This window comes from Talpa occidentalis, unplaced genomic scaffold, assembly GCF_014898055.3.
Source record: "Talpa occidentalis isolate TD23 unplaced genomic scaffold, MPIMG_talOcc4v2.1 talOcc4.2, whole genome shotgun sequence".
Lineage (NCBI taxonomy): Eukaryota > Metazoa > Chordata > Mammalia > Eulipotyphla > Talpidae > Talpa > Talpa occidentalis.
Window position 1 is genome coordinate 26,410,581 of NW_023602073.1, and position 13,668 is coordinate 26,424,248.

Here is a 13,668-nt window from a genome sequence, read left to right on the forward strand (position 1 = left end):
TTTATAAAATGTTATTGAGTGCATACCACAGTTCCTATTCTTGAGTCATTAGTGGTCTAGTGGGGGAGCCTATGGTATGTTCATTGACTTTAAAAGTATAAGGTAACAAATGACTATTTGTGAAGACCTTGATGATGATGATGTTGACAAAGACAGATTGGAAGATTTCCAGGTGTCAAGTTCTATGCTAAGTGCTTTATATGAAGAAGTACAAAATAACATTTTGGGAATATAGAAACTAGAAGGCTCCCAGGTGAAAATACAAACTTTTTTTTTTTTTTTTCAAAATTTCCAGGAAGTTTAGCATATAAACACAGCCCAACTCTAAGTTATTATATATAAATTATAAGGAGAGACAATATAGTAAAGCAATTTAGTTAATGGGTTTGTTTTAAAAAAAAACTTTTATTTTGGAATAATATTGGATTTATGGATTAGTTACAGATCTAGTACACAGAGTTCTCATATGATAATGGGTTTTTGAGTCAGATAGTAGTGGTTTCAAGTGCCAGTTCTGCTATTTATTAGCTTTGTGTCCTTGGACAAGTTATTTAACCACTCATATTCTCAGATTGTAAATGTGCAATGGCACAGCCATACTTGTTTCAGAGGGATGTAAGGAAGACAAAAATGAGAGACTACGTGCAAAAGGTTCACTATCCATTGAGGTCATTGATTTACTTAATAAACATTAACGTTTATTACTATTTATATGGGTGATATGGTTGTTTTAACAAATTAATAAAAACTGTATATCACAACAATTTTCAGTGGCCTATGTCTAATAAGCAAAAGCTGATCGCAGTTTCAGCTCTTTGAAGGATTCATTTCATTTCCTTCCTTGTCCTGCTCCTTTTCTCAAGCAGTTAAAACAACTCTTAGTAGTATCCTACACCCAAGTTCGGTGCAAATGAATCCACCATCTTTTTGTCTCACATTGTCAATAAGTCTTTTACTCCCTAAAGAAATGGAGGGAAAGAGATGTGGGTATCCCCACTGTCTTATACAGTTCAGACTACTCTAACAAAAATGCTATAGACTGAGAGACTTAAATAACAGAAACTTATTGCTCATAGTTCTGGAAGCTAGAAGTTCAAATCAAGGCACATGCAGATCCAGTGACTGATGAGACCCCCCTTCTTGGTTTGCAGATGCTGGTTTCTTGCCTTATCCTCATGTGGTGGAGAACAAACTCTTCCTAGCCTTTTCTTATAAGAGCTCTAACCCCATTCCATTAGAACTCCCATCAAGAGGTCTAATTCCATCTAATCCCACTCCCCCCTTTCTTTAACTATGTCTCACAGGCTCCTATCTCCAAATACCGTCAATGTGTGAATTTTGGAAGGATCTAAATATCCAATCTATAGTATCACCTAAGGGCTAAAGTATTCTGGTCTGATCTTCTCAATGGAGACTCTGAGCGAGGTCACAGAGCACTCCTTTAAGATTAATGGACATGGGTATGGAGACTCATTCTTCTGTGGGGTTGGTGAATGACCTCCAAGCCAGCTCCTCAATGTGTTCCTGCTGAGCTGGAGACAGGGATGGAAAAAAGGTCAGAGAACTGGATGAACAGACAACTTCTTCCCTTTTCTTCTCTTTCTGTGACCTCTAAGGTATCTACATCTAGGATCTGTCAAGCCTGTGTATGGCTGAGTAGGACCATGCAAATTTACTTCCATATTGATTGACAATCATATATATTATGTGATTTCCTTAGAAGAAAATTCTTTTAACTAGACATATTTAGACTATGAATTCAAAATCATTTTTCTGGGAGCTCAACATTTTCAAGTTCACACTTGAATTTTTCCACATTTCTCTTTGCTACTCCCCCAAACCAATTTTAAGTTTCACTTAGCACCCCTCCCCGCTCAAAACAGACACCAAATGGGAAGAATCTCCCTCAACATAATAAAGACTATTTATCACAAACCTATAACCAATATAATACTTAATGGTGAAAAGCCCAAAGCTTTCCATTAACATCAGAAATAAGACAAGGATGCCCACTGTCATTACTTTTATTTAATTTAGTATTAGAGGTTTTGACTGTAGGAATCAGACAACAACATTAGATAACATGATACTATGTATAGAAAACTAACCACTCCACCAGGAAGCTATTAGATACAATAAAGTAACAGGTTAAAAAATCAACATACAAAAGTCTGCAGCATTTTTGTATACAAACTGAGCCAGAAGAAAAATAAATTAAGAAATAGTATCATTTACAATCACTTCAAACAGAATCAAATATTTCAGAATTAACCTAGTGAAGTTGGTGAAGAATTTAGACAATGAAAATTACAAGACATTATTAAAGGATATAGATCATGATGTAAGGAGATAGGAAGACAATCCATAGTCATTGATGGGGAGAGTTAATGCAATCAAAAAAATATTCTACCAAAAATGACATATAAATTCTACATAATCCTCATTAACATACCAATAAGAGTCTTCTAAGAAATTGAACAAAAATATTAAAATTTGTATGAACTAGAAAACACCTTGAATAGAAAAAGCAAGTCTGAGAAAAATAAGATAAACAAAGAGATCACATTACCTGAATTTAGATTATATTATAAAGCAATAGTGATTAACACAATATGAATATGTATTGGAATAAAAATAGATACATTAATCTGTGTAACAGAATCAAAAGCCCAGAAATAAGTATATAAAAAAGAAATTATCTTTAACAAGTGATTCTGAGAAAATTAGACAGCTATATTAAAAGAATGAAGTTGGATCACATAATACCCACACACACAAAAAATATTTTAAATGACTTAAAGACTTAGATATAAATCTGCAACAATAGAAGAAAATATTGGTGATACATTCCATGAAATCAATGATATAAATACTTTTGTAGATTCAATTTCTATGGCAAGGGAATAAATGAAAAAATATGTAATTAGAATTACCTTGAATTTTAAAAATATTTTATACAGTTAAGAAAATATAAAAAGACATCCTACTGAATTGGAGAATATGTTCACATGTTACCTAATTGACAGGGGGTTAAAACCTATTCAACTTAATAGTAGAAAACAAACAAACAACTAAATTAATAAATAGGCAGCAGATCTAAACAGACAATTCACCAAACAGGATATCTAGAAAGCCAATAGTACGTGGAAAAATATTCATCATCACTTCCGGTAAGGGAGATGCAGGTCAAAACCACAATGAACTATCATCTCACACCCATGAGAATGGCACAAACCAAAAATACCCTCAGCAACGAGTGCTGAAGAGGACACAGAGAAAACAACACAATTGCTGGTTATGGACACTAGTGCAGCCATTTCGGAGAGCGATTTTCCCCCTTGGATTTACTTTAAGAATTAAAATGGAAATACTGCATAACCCAGTAATTCCACTCTTGGGCATCTATCTGATGAAAATGAAACCATCAACTCAAAAAAATATATGACAATGTTTATTGCAGCATTATTTACAATTACTAAGAGAAGGAAAGAACCTAGTCATCCACTGATAGAGGATTGAATCAAGATGTAGGATACCCACACAATGGAGTACAAGTGAGTCATAAGGAAAGACCAAATGACGTCATTTACAGCAAAATGAAGTTTGAGGGAATTATTTACAAGTCACAATGACAAGTCACAATGACAAAGACAAATATTGAATGTTTACATTAGATGATTTAAAAGAGAAAAAAAATCTTATCAAAAACTAGTCAATATTAATAATGAAGTGTGACTTCTCAGGTTAAGAAGGAGGAGGAGAGAGAAAGTGCTAAAAGGGTATGAGCAATGATGGGAAAATAAATAAAAAAGTTAAAAACAAAACAAAGACATCAAGTCAACACTGAGCATTTGCTCTTCTTACCATCCTCCCTTGTTCACATGAACTTGACCCCTGGGACAAACTCTCTGTCTCCTTTCCCCTCTCCCTCTCTCAAAGAGAGAAGTGATAATTCACAAACTTTGGACTTTAGGTCATTTTCAGTTGCACTTTTCAATTCCTAAGAAACTTAGCAGGAGACATTGTGAAATTCTGGGTCGTTATAGTCTTAGTGGAAAACCCCTAGTCACAAGTAACAACTTTTCTTCAGTTTAAAAAATAACATTTACCAAGACAATTCTAAAATATGTTTACACATCGTTCCCATCAAATGTTTTCTGGAAAGAATTCAGGCTGCTTGCATTGACAGTCTGTTGATAGATTAAGCACATCAGTCATGCAATTGACTGAAGATATGCAAAAGTTACTCCTGTGAGCTTAGTCTTCAGTGGTGGGATGCTGCTGTGAGCCAGGTGGGTGTCCTGATCAGGTGGTGGCTGTGAGAACAGACATTCTCCATGTGCTTCCTATATAAAACCAAAAACCTACTGAGCACTCATTACCTTATAGGCTTTATCTTTAACACACCACCTGGACAGTCTCATTCAACCTGCCCAGCAGTGCTGTAAGTCAGGCACTATTATTACCCCGATGTTACAGTTGAAGAAATAGACACAGAATGTTTGATTAAATTGTCTGCAGTTACACAGAAGGGAAGAGTGAAATCAGGATTGAAGTAGACTTTGGAGCCCACGCTCTTGGCCATTGTGCAAAAATGTTTAGCCTTACTTCACTTTGGATTCTTCAGAACATTTATCTGTATACTGGTACCATTACTGAAATAATGGAGAGCAATTAGACACTCAAATCATCCAGCAGCTTGCAAGCACATCTTCAATCATCTTCTTTCTCTTGGTGTCCCCACAATGATGTCACTGTGGGAGAACTATGCCTGTCCCATGGCCAGGGGCTGGCCTTTCCTTTTCAGATGGCTGGCTTCCTGGCCATGGTATTTTCTCTTAGCTCCTGAGGACTCATGGTTTGAGGATAACTTGAAGACAAGTGGCTATGATTGACCTACTCTCTAGACTTTTTCCAAATCATTTTTAACAAGATTCCCTCTGAATCTTGAGGGAGGATTGAGAAGGGGTTGAAAGAACACTCTAGAAAATTTTTGACATCTTTGAGACAACATAGACAAAGGGTTGGTACTGTAGTAGAAGGTCAGGAGGAGACACTTCCTCTGTACCTGTCAATCCAAAGGCTTGCAATTTATACTGAGCGGGTCAAGTTTCAAAGAATCTACTTTTTAAGGTAAGAGAGAGGCTCATATTATTCTGTATTAGTGTGTAATTTCTTTTAGGCATCAACAAAAACTGGAACCTTTTTGAGTAGCCCAAGCACCATGAATACTTAGTGACCACAGATGCACCTCAACAAACCCAGTAATGTGAAGCAATTTCAGATGAATAATTAATATGTAATAATTCAGACTTTTCTAACCAGCAGAAAATGCCAACTGTTCCGTGAGATTTCATCTCATTTTTGTATAGTTTGAGGATGACATTTTCTTCAGCAGAGAGTAAAGTAGAGCAAGCAATTAAACAATTAACAAAGCAACTCTTTTTGACCAAATGTGTCAACTCTGCAATAAACAATCTGGCAGGATTTCTAAAAACACAGCAACCTCTCCTTGCTTTTATGAAATACCATCCTATGTTCCTAAGCAGAGAAGCAAAAACTTTTAAAAGGTCATGTGACATCATTTCAACAATGTAGAAATAAGAATAAAACCCACTAGCAAGCAAAAAGGATGCATCTGATAATGATCTTTGGCAGTAGGTCTTAACGCAGAATATATAAATATGCATACGTATGTAACACTAAAAGGTTTCACCTTGAGACTCAATAGCTATAATTCCTTAATAAAGACCACTTGGTGGTCAAAGGATAGATTGATTTCTGAACTGAGTTATATACAGGAAATCAAACCTGTTCCACTAAAGGAGCCATTATCAGCCCTTTCCCTGAGTATAGTATGAGTAGATGTAGGAAGAGACAAATATGTATCCACACTGGATACATACAATGAATTCTTCTGTTTTGAATAATGGTTCTCAACTGGGAGGGGGTTGATATTTCTCCCCAGGGAACTTTGGGTAATGTTTGGAGATATTTTTGGTTGTTATACGGGGAGCAAATGAACAAAACAGACCAACATGGCATCACAAAGATTCATAAAATTAACTTGCCACTGGAAGATCTGCCTACAGAAGTCAGGCCAGGACCTGTATGCTAAACTTAAACAGTCAAATGACTGCTAAAATTAAATATTTAAATAGGAATTAGAGACTCTTAAAATAGTAATCAAAATATCTAACATACAGCTGATAGTCACTGGCCATACCAAAAACTAGGAAAAGCAAAACTTGAATTAAAAAAGACAATCAACTAATACCAACACAGAGACAAAAATCAGATATTGGAATTATCTGGCACTGATTTTAAGGGAGTTATTATAAAAATGTTTCTGTAAACAGTTACACATTCCCTGGAAACAAATGAAAAATAAAAATATCAGCAAAGAAGTAGTAGTTATGAAAAAGAATTAAATGGAAATTATAGAACTGAGGGATACAATAACAGACAATTTAAAAACTCATTGGATAGGATCAATTGTTTAATAGAAATGATATAGGATAAAATCAATGAACTTCAAAACAAATGAACAGAACTTACTCAAATTGAAAAAATAAAGAAATAGACTAAAAACACTTGAACAGACCTTTAGGAAACTGTGGGAGAGTAACAAAAGATGCAAAATTTATATCATTGGAGTTTCAGAAGCAAAATAGAAAAATGTTGTATTGAAATAGCAATAAAAAAAGGCTGAAAATTGTCTCAAATTTGTTGAAATATGTAAATCTACATTTACATTTTAGATTTAAGAAATTGAACACTCCAAACTCCTCTCCAAATAGGGTAAACTCAAAGAAACTCATTCCATAATACAACATAATTAAACTTCTAAAAACCAAAGACAAAGGATCTTCAAAGAAATAAGAGAAATGGCACATTAACCACACAGGGACACAAATTAAAACAAAAATACATTTCTTACTCAAAAGGAGGGAGGTCAAAGAAAGATGCATATCACTTTTCAAGTGTTGATACAAAAGAACTGTCAACAGTGAATTCTATATCCTTATGTTTTAGGAACAAAAGAGAAACAAATGCACTCTTAGATGAAAACTAAGAGGATTGTGTTGCTAGCAGATATCCTGAACGAATAGTTAAAGGTAGTAATGGAAGCTAAAAGACAAAAATAAAAGAAGGAAATTTTAAGAAAGTGTGAAAGAACAATGTAAGGAGCAGAAATATGGTATATACAATAGACTAACTTTTCTCATGAAAATTCTACAACTTGGAAACAAAACAAAGCAATTCATGAAGCAGCGGAAGCTCGTTGACTGTAAAGCTTGTGTTCTGGTTGCTGGCCACCCATTAATGGCTATGTGACTGTGGGCAAGTCCTTCACTTCTCTGTGTCTTTTCTCAAGAAACATGAAGAGGTTGAATTAACGGGGCTCAATGGTTCTTTCCTTATCTACATATTTAAAACAAGTCAGTTTCATACTTGTAAATAGAAAGAGTTCTTTGGTCTCCAAACTGAAAATGCGTTTTAACACCACTTACAGAGAACTCTGTGCCGCTGAGTGAGTCTGTGAAGATCACCATAGAATGCTGAATTCCATTGTGAAAGCAAACTGGTGATCACTGAGAAAGGTAGATCTGAATCAGTTTTCCCAACATAACATGCAAAGTTCTAAGTCAGGAAATTTCTCATAGACTAACACATAGGTTCCAGTGCCTTTTAGAGCTGGCTTGGTTTGATAGTTGGAAACCCACACACGTTCTCATCAAAAAGATTTCAGATGGGGATCTTTAATGAATGTTCTAGTTTTTAAAAGGCAGGGCAGTCACAGTGACCTGTGAGAAAAAGCAAGTGCTCTTAGATGTGGTATAAATAGCCTGACAAATGAAAGGCTTCATTTTAACTCGGTTCTCAGCCACATGTACAGCAAATGGACACAGACTCCTAAGGATGCAAGATTTTATGGAAAGAATATCCTAGTTTCCCTGCACCTTGGCTTCAACTGGGAACCACATGCATGTTTAATTATTTACAGAATCACCTACCTTTTATTGGAGGGGGCTTTAGAAGACAAACGAGGTTGATCGATGTTTCAGAGGTAGCAGGAGGTCTAGGAAAATTCAAGCAGCACAGAAAACAGAGTATATAAGGGTTTTGGGGATATGTATCTGCTTTAAAGGGAATGAGTCATCTTGAAAGGGCTCTATGAAGGCTTAAAGGGTAATTGGAATGATTGTCTTGTCTTAAAGTTTGAAATCGTTGGGATTTATTGGTTGTTTGTTAAGCACCAGAGGTCGGAGAGACCTTTTCCTTATGTCAGAATTAAGCCACACTCCCACAATTTTTTCACTATAACCTCATGAATTCTTAGTCCTATCTTCATTTCCTTCTGACCATTGCATTGCAGCCATCACGACGAAGAATCTTCTAACACCTTCTACTCCGGTTGGCTCATGGTATGTGTGGGAATAAGGATTCTCTTCAGTCCCTTCAGAGGTCAATTGCTTCTCAGCCTAGTAGATATCCTGACTTGGAGAGGGATAAAATTACCATTCCATATTCCCTGGGCCCCACTGATGCTTGAAGAAACTAAGGCCTCAATGAGGATGATGGTTCATGCAGTAGACTCAAGTTCTGGTTGGAGCCCCTGCTCTCTATGACTCACTATTCTGTGACTGGGCTAGGAATGGGATAGCATCTCTATCAAGCAAAAACATTTTCTGTGCTGGTGGCTATGATTACTTTCCTCAGTGAGATTACTTTAATCTTTATCTTCTTCTAAATGTGTCTGGAGTTTCCCATGAAACTTATTGCAATCATCTTTAACTCAATCTTCTGTATATTTAGAATGACAGGATAATGTGCAGGATAATTTAGGCTCCATTAGCATGTTAGGCATACCTCTATTATAGTACTTATCACATTGTGCTGTAATTTTTTGTTTAGATATCTGTCTCTGTCGCTTGACGGTGAGTTCCTCAAGGGCTTAGGCTATATATCTTACTCATCTTAGTATTCTGCCTCCTCCCAAGAACCCAGCAGCTGACATTTTGAATATAGCAGGTTTTTAATGAATAAGCACAGTAGCCAAGTATGATTGGTATGCACATTCATTTATTAAATAGATATTTGTTAAGTTCTACTATGTGCCCAGCACTATGCTAAGCTCTAGGAATCCAAACACATCATCACTGAACTCAGGGAGGTAATGGCACATAAAAAAAAAAAAAAAGACTGTTGGTATTTTTCCAAAATTCATGTGTTGAATTCTTAGCCTTCAGTGTGATATTTATTATTAGGAGGTAGGGACTTTGGGGTGTGATTAGATCAAAGGGGAACACCCCCTGCCATGAATGAGATTAGTGCCCTTACAAAAGAGGTCTTAGAGATCCTGCACCGCTTTTGAAATGTGAGGGTGCAGCACCCTGAATGAATGAAGACACTAATCATGTGGTAATTTGAAGAGACATATAGAGTGTTAAAGAAAGTTATAGGGGCTATTAATATGGCCTATTGCACAGAGGTTCAGGGAAATGTTCCTAGAGGAGGAAACTTCTGCTGGGTTGAATTTTAGAAACTGGTTATGAGATAGCCAATCAAAGCATGTTGAGAGGAGGTCATCAGGTGGAGGACATAGTAGGAGGAAAGGCATTGGGATATGACATAGCCAGCTGTGTGTGGGGGGGAAATTCTGTCAATTGGATGATGTTGGAAGAATATCAAGTGTGAGGCCAAGAGATGAATCTGGAGAGAGTATCAAAAAGCCAGGTGGGACTAGGCAGTTTATTAAAAGTTATGAAGTTGAACGTTATCCTGTAGGTGATATTGACTCAATAAAGGGACTTATGCTGAGGAGGGATGTGGTAAGAACAATGTTTCAGATAGAATCATTTCCTGACCTTGTGAGAACAGAGTTAGGGGATAGGACTAGAACAAGGAAAACCATGCTTTGCTACTGAAAGAAATGAAAAAACTTGAACAAGGGCAGTTTTAGAAGGGAGAGACTGACTTGAGTTTGATTTGGGAGACAAACTTGATATGATCTGGTGGTTAACTGGTTTAGGGAATAATAGAGAGAGAAGAAACCATGAATTTTCCCAGGTAGATAATGGGACTATGCTTACAGGACAGAGAAGAGGGACAAAAGTTCAAGTTTGTGGCCAAGTAACAATTTCATTTTACATATGTTGATTTTGAGGCGTGTCTGAATCATCCATTCCAATAAGTAATCAATGATATATTTGAAGCTTGATGGGGAAGGGGAGAGGGTCAGAACTAAAAGTTTAAAATTTGTGGTCATAAACTGGAAAGAACGTGAATAGAAACCATGATAGTGGACAAAATCAACAGGGTAACATGAACAGTGAGCAGGATCAGCTCCTTGGGAAACACATAAGGAGATGGTGGAGGAAAGGGAACTCACAAAATGAAATGATAAGGTTGGTCATAACATGTTGGGAATGCTGGAAAGACGAGTCCTGTTCCCACATGACTTCCTTGGGTTCAATTTTCTTAAATGCCTTGCTATCCCAGGTGTGGTTCTGTTACTGCCTCTGACAAGTCCCCTGCGCTTGTCCTTCACAGAAACTATGATAATTATAATTTAATTCCTGAGGTTTAAAGGGTAAGTGGAATGAATGTCTTGTCGTAAAGGTTAAAATGATTGGGACTTTAAGTTAGTTGTCTATTTAGCATCAGCAGCAGGATTGTTCTCTTCCTTGTGCCAGAATGAAGCCATGTTTATGACAACATCATACAGTGTCTATCTCCCCTGCCAGGATATAAGCTCTGTGAAGGTAGGGATTGGCTATCCGTTATTGATTATCCCTTAATCCAGAGTCTAGCAAATACCTGGCAGTTAGTAGTTTTCCAATAAATATTTGTGAAATTAAGGAATACTGCCCCAAACTACCACAGTATAGTAAGTTTCCAAGAATTTCCCTTTTAAAAATCAAGTTGTTTATATAATGTTGAAATCAATATGTAAAATATGCTTATTTTGTATTTGTAATATTTTAATGCAAAAAAAAATAACTGTCATTTTTGCTTTTAACCCAGTAAATAATTCTCTCCCACCTCTCCTGGATATGATACAAGTCCTCCAAATGCTTGGAGAGTGGAGAAAGGCAAGCTAATAATAGATTAGTATGCATTAATTTGCAATATTGTATAACGACACAATCATTGTTCCCCAAAGCACAACCTGGCTTCAGAGTGTGGGGCAGATGGCCAGAGTGCATCATGAAAACTTATCTGGTTATTCAACGAGCAGTGCAGATTATTATATAAATTTGATCATAAAATAGAATTTCCTCTAGGCAACACTTTTACAGAAATTTTTATAGGAAGATATATTGAATTACATATTTTTATATATAAATCCTTATATGCATATGATCTAAGTTATCATTGATTAAAATGATAAAAATTGGTCTCCAAAGTCAATTATTCATTGACCTTTTACAAATAAATTTAAATGATTGTGCATGCGTGTGGCATTATCTCTGGACACTGGTGTCACATAACAGAAAAAAAATGCAGACATTAGAAAGTGAATCTCAAGGTTTGGGCACAAACACTTCAGATATTTGGGTCTTTACCTTCCTTTCCTGAAAGCTTTGACCCCTTAGCCATCTGCAGACCTAAGCTCAGATTTATTTGTATAAAGTAATTAAATTACCTCTCTCCATGCCTTAAACATGCCCACAATTTCTCTTGGTTTATCAGTCTGCTCCTCATTCCCTCAAGAGGTATTATTGCAACTTCCTTGTTCTGCCTGAATGAAAAGGTAAGAAAATCTACAAATATGGGTACTGTGAAAATTCCTGAGGAGACATAGCATAGTAACTTATATATGCACCAAGTTTTAAACCTTACCTGATCCTTACCTAAGACAATTTTCTGATGGGAGAGACAGGAATAACGGGCTCAGCAGGGAACATAGAAATATTACAAAGAAGTTGGAGGGTGTGGAGAGCAAATATTTCTTCTTTGTGGTCAAACACACTGATTATAGACTTTAACTCTGTTTTTTTAGTTGTTGACTGAATCCTTTCAGCAGCCTGGACTTAAGTTTCCATGTGAAAATGAGGATAATAATAGTACTTACCTCATAGTTGTGCTTAGGAGTGCTAAATGAGCTAGTATGTGCAAAACAGTTGGAACAATGCCTGTCACACAGTAAGTGCTGTGAAAGTAAAAGCTGCTTATTTGCTGTTTTAACCTAGGCATTGCAGTTGTGTACAGAGTTTCGTGACCCATTTGATGTTTGAAGTCCGATGGCTCTTAGGATTTGTTTTTGTTTTGTCTTCTAAGCATAGCCTGTGTTTTGTTTTTTTTTTCCCTTCCAGAATGTAGAAGCCCTGGTTAAATTGTCAAACAGCACCAACTATAGACTTACATAACTGCATTGGGAGAAAGTCCCTTTGGGATTTGCCCAGAACCCTCTGAGTCTGTTGCCCAGGGAAACAAACTAGTGATGTCACAAGGTATCACACTTCCACCTCTCTCTCAGACACCTTCTGTTGAGTCTGAGGCAGGGCCCAGTTCCACAAACTCTTCCTGGCCTTAAGTAACCCTCCAAGGCAATGCAGAGACCCTCACTCTCTTCTAGCAATGTCTAAACTGAGGTATGTTGGAACTGTGATCACACACCTCTTTCTATACTTTTCCCTTCCACAGAACAGGAATGCCTGTGCAAATGGAGTGTCAGGGAAAGTCCTGAGTAACCCTTATTTCTCTAGAGAGTAGGTACAGAACTAAATTTAAAAAAAAAAAAGAAAGAAAAAAGAAAATCCCTTGTGGCCACTCCCTCTAGGATGAAAGGCTTTAGCGACCAGAGAAGCAAGATTACAACACCCCTTTCCTTTCTCTTTACCTTTCTCCATGCCTTAAACATGCCCACAATTTTTCTTTGTTTATCAGTCTGCTCCTCATTCCCTCAAGAGGTATTATTGCAACTTCCTTGTTCTGCCTGAATGAAAAGGTAAGAAAAGAGAATATAGCTTCAAGGGCTATTATTTATTGGCATTTCTTGATAAGATGACATGCCCCACCCTGGTCAAATAGTACAAAGTGTAGCTCTTGCATTGCTCCCTGCCTCCGTGTAAAGTCTAAAGGTGTAAATGAAAGCAAATCTGCAGATTACCTATTATTATCTAAATGAAGTCCTCTGAAAATTAGCAATAATCCTCTTAAGTTTTTCAGGAAAAGACCCTATAAGAACAGCAATTCAATTCAGCTGTGTTGGAATTCTCACGCCCAGAGGGGTGTGTTTTTCAATCTCAGGTCTGCCGCAGGGCTCTAGCTGGGATCAGCAGGACGCCAGCCAGAAGCTGCTCCAGATTTTTGCTGTTCCCTGGTCACAGCCAGCCATGACGAAGGCTTCTACATGCATATACCACTGCCTTGTCTTAAGTTGGTATGTTTTCCTCAACCATTACATCTCAATACAAGCAGAGGATCCAAAGAAATTAGGAATCTTTGCACATGGTGGACAATGGAAGTACTTGACCTTCCTTAATCTGGTAAGTCTATAAGAACTCGCCATGTAACAATATTTGTCTTACATTGTGGGGAGAAGATCAGGGGGAGGTGGAGGTCCAGGGGTGAAAGAATTCGCCAGAGACAGAGTGGAGAACAGAACAGGCACATTTATTGAGATACACTGCTAAAAGGCACAGCAGGAGAGAAGGG

General features: G+C 36.9%; 1 protein-coding gene across 3 annotated transcripts in view; it reads left to right on the forward strand.

The window, feature by feature from the left end:
- The first annotated feature begins 10,753 nt into the window (after positions 1-10,753).
- The window catches only part of ADTRP (androgen dependent TFPI regulating protein), a 75,254-nt gene continuing 72,339 nt past the window's right edge, over positions 10,754-13,668 (forward strand). Inside the window, exons 1-2 of one of the 3 annotated variants that reach the window (XM_037519221.2) lie at positions 10,754-10,769; positions 13,261-13,499. In XM_037519221.2, the coding sequence (XP_037375118.1) occupies positions 13,347-13,499 (153 nt within the window). In that variant the 5' untranslated portion in view covers positions 10,754-10,769; positions 13,261-13,346. Of the gene's footprint in view, positions 10,770-12,459; positions 12,603-12,828; positions 12,959-13,260; positions 13,500-13,668 lie in introns of those variants that run through there. The other 2 variants (XM_037519219.2, XM_054698442.1) reach the window with 2 other exon arrangements.